The sequence below is a fragment of the Leucoraja erinacea genome, chromosome 32 (genome assembly GCF_028641065.1).
Source record: "Leucoraja erinacea ecotype New England chromosome 32, Leri_hhj_1, whole genome shotgun sequence".
Lineage (NCBI taxonomy): Eukaryota > Metazoa > Chordata > Chondrichthyes > Rajiformes > Rajidae > Leucoraja > Leucoraja erinaceus.
Window position 1 is genome coordinate 26,455,082 of NC_073408.1, and position 10,958 is coordinate 26,466,039.

The following is a 10,958-nucleotide window of genomic DNA, read 5'->3' on the forward strand; positions in this document are numbered from 1 at the left end:
GGTCGCCGAATGAAGTGACAAGTTTAAAAAAAAAGAGGGGGAAGATATTGTGCAATACAAAATTACTCCGGGGGAATCTTTTTTCTGACTAGCAACTGTGTTATAAATAAACTGGGGATGAAGGAAAATTTGGTGGAGAAATGAGGATAGGGGGGGGGGGGGGGAGCCACCTACAGGCCCTGGGCAATTAACTAATTATGCATGGACAGCAATTAACCCATGTCTTGCCAGATCTGCATTCCCAGGTGAGAGGAGCTGTGCTGAAAACCGGTGAGCAGAGGGATGAGCCCATAAAGGCTACAAGATGATGGGGTGAGGGGACAAGAAGAAATTGAGACTGTTGGTAGGAACAACCAAGTGCCGTGAAGATTAAAGATTTAAGATCATCGTCGTTGGATATATTTGATTGACTGTGAACAGTTCGTGGAAACAAGGAAGGACAATGGGCTATTGACCCTCCTATTATTCTGGGTTGGCCCACATGAACTGGACTTTCTTCAGAATGGCACACTTGAGGACTAACCTACATTTAAAGGATTATACACACCTCCTTTTAAACAAGATTGGAATCAAACAATCTGACCTTTCTTCCATCGAGGGGATTTATCGCAGTCGCTGCCTCAAAAAGGCTGGCAGTATCATCAAAGACCCACACCATCCTGGCCACACACTCATCTCCCCTCTACCTTCAGGTAGAAGGTACAGGAGCCTGAAGACTGCAACAACCAGGTTCAGGAATAGCTACTGTAACGACGAGTCAAAACGCACTATGTCTTCACTACTGTTTTATTACTATTAACAATACTCAGATACATTACTGCCCTAGCTGTCCGTGGTCTGTCACCGGAGCTAGAGAGCGATCTAGAGGTGGGGAGGTTACAATTATACTGGTGATATGGGGAGTGGTTAGTAGTGGTGAGGTCACTATGTTAAAGGAACATGCACTAGTCTACATCCTTTCCCTTGGAAACAAAGCAGTGACAGGGCGACCACGACTCATACGCTACAAGCAGTTAACCGCACACACAGGCAGGCAACAGTTAAACAAATTCCCCGTAACGTACGGGCGGCTTGACCAACCGCCCGGAGCGAGTGCGCAACTCTCCCTCCCCCTCCTCCGCAGGAACAACAGGAACAGGAGCAGGAGCAGGAGTGGGAGCGGGAGTGGGAGAACGGGCCGGAGACCAGGGTGGAGAGGAAAGGAGTTGAGCCCGGGGAGGGGAAATTGGCACAGAGGCGGGCAAACGAATAGGCGATGGCGGACTGGCAGCAGGGGAGCGGGGCACAAGGAGCTGAGAGGGCAGAGTTCTGGGCATGCGAGGAGCGGTAGGCAGAGAGGAAGAAATCGGGGGGGGCAAAAGGAGCACAAGGGGGTGGAGTCGGCTCACTGACAAGCCGCAGGTGCTGGCGGGAGCGGCGATAGATGGTACCCTCATGGTCAACGAGGTAAGAGCGCGGCGAACCGGCAGAGCCGACGACTACCGCCAGCCGGTAGTGTCCGGAGGGGGACTGCATCCGGACGACCTGACCAGGGAACAGCCGCGGAAGGGGACGGCAGTACTTGTCGTGGGAGCGCTTTTGTATTTCGTGCTTTTGGGCAATGCGCTCCTGGACGGCAGCAGGGCGGAGGACAGTAGGCACCAAGGACCGCTGGGACACAGGGATAGGTGGGCACGTGGTGCGGGACATGAGCCGCTGAGCAGGCGAGCCTAGGGCAGGGTCTCGTGAAATGTTGCGGAGGTTGAGGAGGGCCAGGTGAAAATCCGACCGGGAAGGTCTGCAGTGCTCCAGCAACTCCTTGGCACTGCGGACAGCGCGCTCCGCAAGGCCGTTGCTCTGCGGGTACCCGGGGCTGCTGGTGAAGTGACGAAAGTTCCAGGTTGCAACGAAAGCGCGGAACTCTGCACTTGAAAACTGGCTACCGTTGTCCGACTGCAAACTCGCAGGGAAGCCAAAGGTTGCGAAGTGGCGGCGTAGCTTCCCAATGACAGCAGCAGATGTGAGGGAGGTCAGCTGGTCCACCTCGAACCAGCTGGAGTAGGAATCCACAAGGACCAGGAAGTGCTTGCCACGCCATTGGAAATGTCAGTGGCGACTGCCATCCATGGCAGACCGGGGGCCGGCTGTTGTAGAAGCGGCTGCCGTTGCTGGTGGGGAGAGAGACTATTGCAGGTGGAGCAGGCGGAGACCCTCTCCCGGATGTCCGGGGCCATGCCGGGCCAATAGAACTGGCTCTGTGCCTGGGACAGGGTGGCCGCTGTGGGCGGTTTGAAAATAGCGGTCCCGCAGCGCGGCAGGCACCCCAACCTTGTGGCCCTTCACCACCACTCCGTCATGCAGCACAAGCTCATCCCGGACCAGAAGTAGGGCACGGCACCGGCCGGCAAGGATGAGCGACGGTCAGGTCAACCCCGCCGGATGACGTCGGCAAGCTGCTGCAAGGCAGTATCTTTGGCAGTGTGCTGGACCAGGGACTGCATCTGCTGTGAAGGCACAATATTAACGTTTAACACCATCAGGTCAGACGATTCGTACAGGTGACGGGGTGTGGATGTTAGCGGTGCGCGGGACAGTGTGTCGGCCACAAACATGTCCTTGCCCTTGCGGTACACGATCCAAAACGTGAAGCGCTGGAGCTGCAGCATCATGCGCTGCAAGCGGGATGAGGCGACGTGGATCGGTTTGTACAGGATCGTGACCAGCGGCTGGTGGTCGGTCTCGATAGTGAGGGTGTTGCCCAGGATGTAATCCTTAAACTTCGAGCAGGCAAAAACCACGGCGAGGAGCTCCTTTTCGATCTGAGCATAACGCTGCTCAGCGGGGGTCATGGTGCGAGAAGCGTAGGAGACAGGCAGCTGCAAGCCGTCGTAGAGCTGCAGGCAGGCGGCACCAAGACCGAACTTCGAGGCGTCGCAGGTGAGGACAATAGGACGCTGCAAGTCGAAGAACTTGAGAGTGGGGGTACTAACCAGCCTGGACTTCAGAATGTCAAACGCCTTCTGGTGCTTCGGGGACCAAGCCCAGGCAGTGTCCTTTTTGATCAGTTCCCTCAGGGGCGCACTCAGCTCACTGAGGTCGGGAGTGAACTTCCCCAGGCAGTTCACCATGCCCAGAAAGCGCTGCAGGCTGGGCACGTCGGCGGGTGCAGACATCCCAGAGACCGCGGCCATCTTCTGCGGGTCAGGCATCAGCCCCTCAGCCGTGAAGACGTGGCCCACGTACGTGACCTCTGGGACGCGGAAACGGCACTTCTTAGGGTTAAGCTTAAGGTTGATCTCACAAGCCCTGTCCAGGGCTTGGCGGAGGTGGAGGTGGTGCTCAGCGACATCCTTCCCTTATACCAGGATGTCGTCGACTATGATAGCACACGGCAGACCGGCAAACAGCTGCCCCATGGTGCGCTGGAAGACCTCACTGGCAGAATTGATCCCGAATGACATACGAACGAAACAGAACCTGCCGAAGGGTGTGCTGAAGGTGGTCAGGTATGAGGAACGTTCATCCAGCGGTATCTGCCAGAAAGAGCTCTTGGCATCGAGGACCGAGAAGACAGTGGCCGGGCCAACCTGTGCAGCGACGTCCTCCACCGTCCGCATGGGGAAGTGCGGGCGCTTGATGGCAAGGTTCAGGTCCTTAGGGTTTATACAAATGCGAAGCTCACTCTTATCCTTCTTTGCAGCAACAACCATGGTGGAGACCCACTGGGTGGGATCACTCACCTCCTTGAGGATGCCCCCGGCAACCATGTGGCGCAGAGTCGACTCTACCTTGTCCTTCATAGCAAAGGAGACGCAGTGTGGCAGGCGGACCACAGGCTCGACACCTAGGTCGACAACGATCTTGTAACTGCAGGGTAGCCCAGCTCGTCGTCGAAACAATCAGGGTACTCATGCAGGGGGTCCGCACCAGGTGGATATCGCAGTGAAAGGAGACCAAACCGAGGTCCTGGCACGCACGGGCGCCCAACAGCGTGGTGTTCTCAGTGTCCAGCAGATAAAAAGTGACGGGCCTAGAGGCCTTCAAAACCTTGCAGATAAGGGTTGCCTTCCCGACTGGTACGAGCACACCGCCCCCATAGGCATGTAGATGGGAGTAGTCGGGAGTGACCTTCTCACCAGACCTTATCTTATTAAAGAGGCTCACCGACATAACATTTGTAACCGCCCCCGTGTCAAGTTTCGCTGGGAAGGTCGACCCATTCACAGTAACACGCACCAAGGGATCCGTAATCAGCCCAGGTGCAGGCAATAATGAAAAAATGCTTGATTCATCATGGAAGGAACTGGTATCAGAATCAGGGAGTTCGTCCGAATAGTGCTGTGAACCGAGCGCGCTATCAGCCTCCGCAAGGTTGTTTAGCATTCTCCTGGGGGCAGGAACTGGATTCCCACGGGACCGGCATGCGGCTGTTAAATGGTTCAACTTTTTGCAGAAATTGCAAGTCTTCCCCAGCGCTGGGCAAACATTAAACTGATGGGATGCAAAGTTGCAGTTGGGGCAACGACGCGGGCTGCCCCTCGAGGTGGCAGGGGAACCACGCTGGCGCGGCGGGCCATCGATCCTCCGGCGGCCAGCAACAACGGCAACGTTAAGGTCCTGAGCAGCAGGCGAAACCACGGAGGCGACAGCCGCCACCATGCGAGAGGCGTGCAGAGCCTCTGTCAAAGCCAGATTGGGCTTCCTTAGAAGTTCAGCCCGCAGTTTCTCGTCCTGGAGACTGAACACCAGGACGTCCCGGGTCATTTGATGGGGGGTCAGCGCGTCCAGGCGGCAACGCCGTGCCAGTTGCCGTAGCGCGGCAATGTAGGTGTCAATGTGCTCACTGGGGTTCTGGCGCCTGGTGAAAAACTTAAAGCGCTGCAGAATGCAGTTGGTGGGAATGTCGCACAGACCGGTGAACTTAGCCAAAAGACATACCGGGTCCCGAGCATCCTCACCATCACCGTATTCAAACGACTCCGATCGTTCCAGGGCCTCCGGCCCAGCCAAGTTTAGAAGCAGGTGCGACTGCGTTGCAGGGGTGGCATTAGGATGGGCAATGGCATGTAGTGCTCAAAATCGCGTCGTAAGACAGCCCACCGATGGGCAATGTCGGAGTCGAAGACCAGCATATCAGGCTTGGACAAGAGTTGGCCATGGTAGGGCACGGGAGAGAAACACTCGAGGGTGGGGAACTGGGCGATAAAAAGAAATAAAACCCGTTAAATAGGAGGCGCAAGGTACTACTATGATACCATGTAAAGGCGAGTCAAAACGCACTATGTCTTCACTACTGTTTTATTACTATTACGATTTATCGCAGTCGCTGCCTCAAAAAGGCTGGCAGTATCATCAAAGACCCACACCATCCTGGCCACACACTCATCTCCCCTCTACCTTCAGGTAGAAGGTACAGGAGCCTGAAGACTGCAACAACCAGGTTCAGGAATAGCTACTGTAACGACGAGTCAAAACGCACTATGTCTTCACTACTGTTTTATTACTATTAACAATACTCAGATACATTACTGCCCTAGCTGTCCGTGGTCTGTCACCGGAGCTAGAGAGCGATCTACTGGTGATATGGGGGGTAGTTAGTAGTGGTGAGGTCACTATGTTAAAGGAACATGCACTAGTCTACAGCTACGTCCCCACAGCCATCAGGCTATTAAACCTGGCTCGGACAAAACTCTGATCATTAATAACCCATTATATGTTATTTGCACTTTATCAGTTTATTTATTCATGTGTATATATTTATATAATGGTATATGGACACACTGATCTGTTTTGTAGTAAATGCCTACTATGTTCTGTGTGCTGAAGCAAAGCAAGAATTTCATTGTCCTATTAGGGACACATGACAATAAACTCACTTGAACTTGAACATGACAAGCGCAGCAAAGATACCCCGACTACTGACAGTAAGAGATCCGCAAAGGCCAGTTAAATCTACCTGTTTTTTTGCCACAACCAAGGCACTGGTGTATTTTTGAGAAACAGTATGTTTGTGACACGGCATTGTTATGTTGCATATGCAGTGCCACACAAGAGAAGCATGAACCAGTTACACCAGCACACGGGGAGTTCCAAGCGAAGCCTAATGAAGGCTGAGCTATTTTTATGGTCCTTTTCCTGTCCTGTGGTAGTATAATAGTGTCACAGGAACTAATTAGAATGGCCTCTGCTTTAGAGACACTTGCTAATGCCACTGCCGTCTCCTTGAGTGCAACCCAGGGGGAGGTTGGGGTAACAGCTGAGATGGTAGCTATGAGGACGGTAGTATTACAAAACAGAATGGCCTTAGATTTTATCTTAGTAGAAAATTGAGGGACATGTGCAATAATAGGTCGAGAATGTTGTACTTTTATTTCCAATGTTTCCTCCAACATTACCAACTTGGCTGCCATATCAGAATGGAAGTAGCTAAAATAAGGAAGGTAGGAGCTGAATTCCATGATTATAGCTCCGGGGTACATTGGTGGCCATTTAATATGTTTGGAGGGATTTGGGGAATGATTGTCCACTATGGATTGATTGTATTACTAGTTGCACTATTAATTTGCCTGATGAGATGCTTATGGTCTTTCGTATGTCCTCGGCAAGGACTGTAGTTGTTATCATGATTTTGATAAAAGGATGGAATGATAAGGCTGAATTATGTTAAATATATAAGAAAAGCTTACAGCTTATATTTAATGTCAAATCAGGCTTTTCTCCAGTAGATTAATACAAAAAGGCAAGTTTAGGTTTGCCTCAGGTTGCTGTGTATTGAGATAATGAATGACTAACATTTGTCTCCCATATGACGAGAGAGGAAGTTAGATTGATCCCAGTAAGGTGTATGACAAATGGCTGATGTCTTTCATATGTAAAATGCCTTTGATGTGATACATTCTGTAGAAACATTTATTTTCCTGTACCTCTGACCATGGCTAATGTTTGTGGAATGTACTAAGGTGACAACAAAACACTATATAATACGATGTAATTCTGTTGTTCTGGGAAGTGAATGAGGACAGTGAAGTTTCTGTATTGGTCACTTGACTAGAGGTCTCCCTCCCTTCCATCGGCCGATACTAAGTAAAGTTTTGAACTGGTCTACCAAACGTTTGTCTGTTTTAAGAAGCGAACCTGTTTAGTTGTTATAAAAGTAACTTTTTCACAAGGACCCCCAGATCCCGTTGTACCTCATTTTCCCAACTTGATGCCATTTAGATAGTAATCTGCCTTCCACATTTATCCGCATTAAACTTCATCAGCCATGCATCTGCCCACTCCCCCAACCTGTCCAAGTCACCCTGCATTCTCATAGCATCCTCCTCACAGTTCACACTGTCACCCAGCTTTGTGTCATCTGCAAATTTGCTAATGTTACTTTGAATCCCTTCATCCCCAAATCATTGATGTATATTGTGTTTAGATTTACTAGAATGTTGCCTGGGTTTCAACAACTAAGTTACAGAGATAGGTTGAATAAGTTAGGTCTTTATTCTCTGGAGCGCAGAAGGTTAAGGGGGGACCTGATAGAGGTCTTTAAAATGATGAGAGGGATAGACAGAGTTGATGTGGACAAGCTTTTCCATTTGAGAATAGGGAAGATTCAAACAAGAGGACATGACTTCAGAATTAAGGGACAGAAGTTTAGGGGTAATATGAGGGGGAACTTCTTTACGCAGAGAGTGGTAGCGGTGTGGAATGAGCTCCCAGTGGAAGTGGTGGAGGCAGGTTCATTGGTATCATTTAAAAATAAATTGGATAGGCATATGGATGAGAAGGGAATGGAGGGTTATGGTATGAGTGCAGGCAGGTGGGACTAAGGGGAAAAACATTTGTTCGGCACGGACTTGTAGGGCCGAGATGGCCTGTTTCCGTGCTGCAATTGTTATATGGTTATATGTTATTGTAAATAGCTGCGGTCCCAGCACCGAGCCTTGCGGTACCCCACTAGTCACTGCCTGCCATTCTGAAAGGGACCCGTTAATCCCTATTCTTTGTTTCCTGTCTGCCAAGCACTTCTCTATCCATGTCAGCACTCTACCCCAATACCATGTGCCGTAACTTTGCCCACTAATCTCCTATGTGGGACCTTATCAAATGCGTGCCATCGTTCCTCTCTCCCCCTCTCTCGCTCTCTCCTCCTTCTCTCTCTCCCCATTCTCGCTCTCTCTCCCTTCTTTCTCTTCCCCTCTCACTCCCCCTTCTCTCTCTCTCTCTCTCTCTCTCTCTCTCTCTCTCTCTCTCTCTCTCTCTCTCTCTCTCTCTCTCTCTCTCTCTCTCTCCTCTCTCCTCTCTCTCTCTCTCTCTCTCTCTCTCTCCCTCCCTTCTCTTCTCTCTCCCAAAGCCATCCCTCCCTCCCAGCCACGGCTCCACCCCTCTCTCTCCTCGGGGAGACGCGATGATCAAGACAGGGAGGGCCGGGCCACTGATACTAGCCAGTGCCTCCCCAGCCATTGACCTCACTGCAAGTCACTGACTCACTCAACCCGTCCAAGTCACCCTCCAACCTCCTAGCATCCTCCTCGCAATTCACATGGCCACCCAGCTTTGCGTCACTTGCAAATTTGCTAGTGTTACTTTTAATTCCATCATCTAAATCATTTATATTGTAAACAGTTGTGGCCCCAACACTGAGCCTTGCAGCACTCCACTCGCTATTGTCTGCCATTCTGATAGGGACCTATTTATTCCTATTCTTTGTTTACTGTCTGCCAACCAATTCTTTATCCATGTCAATACCTACTGTCAATACCACACGCTCTAATTTTGTCCACTAATCTACTGTGTGGCGTCTTATCAAAGGCTCTCTGAAAGTCCAGGTACACTACCTCCACTGGCTCTCCAGATACTGTTCCAGTACGTCCAGTCACTCTCCCTCAACTGTGGGCCTGCACTTACTCCTGTTGCAGACCAATCACAGCTTGAGGCTTTTATACTCCTTGCCTCTATTCACAAAGCCAGAAATCCAGGTTTCTTTTAGAAAATTGTCTTGAAAAGCCAGGATCTGAAAGTTTATCACTAAAAGAAAAAGCCATGTTGTAGATTGACTCAAAATAGCATTGAAGTGTTGGAAAGCACATTTCAAGTGCAGATTCATAGAGCTATACAGCACAGAAACTGGCCCAACTCTTCCATGCCGACCAAGTTGCCAAACTGGGCTAGTCTCACATCCCTCCAAACCTTTCCTATCCATGTACCTGTTCAATTGTCTTTTAAATGTTGTAATTGCACACACCTCTATCATTTCTTCTGACAGCTCGCAAAACACACTATGTACAAAAGATACCCTTCATGTCCCTTCTAATCTCTCCCCTCTCACATTAATCCTCAGCCCTTCAGTTTTGAGCTCCTCTAGGATAGGGAAAAGATAGTGGGTCTTTACGTCAGCTATGTGTCTCGTGATTATATAAACATCTATAAGATCACCCCTGTGCTCCAACCTCTTATAACTCAAACATTTCAAACCCAGTGACATCCTCGTAAATCTTTTTTGTGTCCTTTACTGTTTAACAATATTCTTCTAATAGTGGGGCAACCAGAACTAAACATAGTACTCCAAATGTGGCCTTAGCAACGTCTTAGAAAATAGACCAGTTCAACACTGGAACAGATGCTTCAGCCCACGTCTGTGCCGAACATGAAACACCCAATTCTTATCTTCCTGCACATAATCCATATCCCTCAATTCCATACATATCCATATGCCAATCGAAAAGTCTCTAAAATGCCACTACTGTATCTGCCTCTGCCACCAACCCCGACTGTAAATTCCCGCTATTCGTCCCAATCTGTGTAAAAAAAATATCCCGTACATTCGTGCAGCTGTCCATTTTTTCCACTTCTTTTTTTTTATTTTTAGTATGTTAAAAGTGTGTTGTTGGGGGTCTAGTCTTTATGTGTGTGGGGGGGTGGGAGGGGTGGGAGAGGGAAACTGCTTTTCTCAGTCCCTACCTGGTGGGAGAGGCGGCTTTCCTCCGAGTAGCATATTCGACCCGTCCTCGCGGCCTACCATCGGGTCTGGAGCGGCTTTTCCTGAGGGGACTGGCCAGAACCAAGGCTTCGACAGCGGCACAGCGCAGGAGCGCTATTGTGGAGCAGGCGATGCCTTGCCCAGGTCGTTGCACTGGAGCCGCCGATTGAACATCGCGGAGCTGCGGGTCTGAGGAGCGGCCAGCCGCGGGCGATGGCGCTGACTTTGACATCGCGGAGCCTGTGATCTCCCGCCGAGATAGCCAGTGGTGGAGCTCCGCCTAGCACGGCCTGTGGGCTTCGGAAGTCGCGGTCTCCGGTAAGGAAGCGGCTGTTGCAGGTATCCCATGCTGCTGAGAGGGTTCTCCCGACATCAGACTGCCATAGCAGCAACTGCGGAGGCCACAATAGGCCATACCATGGGTGGACAAGGGGATGGGGACTGGGCTTTGTGCCTTCCCCCACAGTGGGAACCATTGTGGGGGTATGTTGTTATGTTTTAATGTTACATTTCTTCTTTAATGTTATGTTCTATTTTTATTAGTGTGCTGCAAGGACATCTGAATTCCCCTGAAAAGGGGATTAATAAAGTATTTATCTATCTATCTATTTATCTATCTATCTATATCCTTTAAACTTTGCCCCTCTCACATTAAAGCTATGCCCTCTAGTAGTTATTTTCATGCTGGGGAAATGGTTCTGACTATCTACACTATCTAATTGTGTAAAACCACAGCCTCCAGTATTCCAGAGAAAATAATCCAAGTCTGTTCAATTTCTTCATGTAGCTAATACTCATTAATCCAGGCATCATTGTGGTAAAATTTCCAAAACCTCCACATCTTTCCTGTAATGGGGCAAACAGAACTGCACTTAATACTCCAAAGGCGGCCAAACCAAAATCTTACAAATTTGCATCATGAGTTCTTGACTGTGGCACTCAATGCTCAATAAATAGATCAGATTCATGGATTCACAGAATTTTACTAGGTACAGTGGCTTGCAAAAGT

The 10,958-nt window shown here is 50.0% G+C and overlaps 1 protein-coding gene across 1 annotated transcript in view; it reads right to left on the reverse strand.

Moving 5' to 3' along the window:
* The window catches only part of acad8 (acyl-CoA dehydrogenase family, member 8), a 73,663-nt gene extending 63,657 nt beyond the window's left edge, over positions 1 to 10,006 (reverse strand). The window contains exon 1 of the mRNA XM_055660944.1: positions 9,931 to 10,006. Coding sequence (XP_055516919.1) covers positions 9,931 to 9,991 — 61 coding nt within the window. The 5' untranslated portion in view covers positions 9,992 to 10,006. The remainder of the gene's footprint in view (positions 1 to 9,930) is intronic.
* Between the last annotated feature and the right edge of the window lie 952 nt (positions 10,007 to 10,958).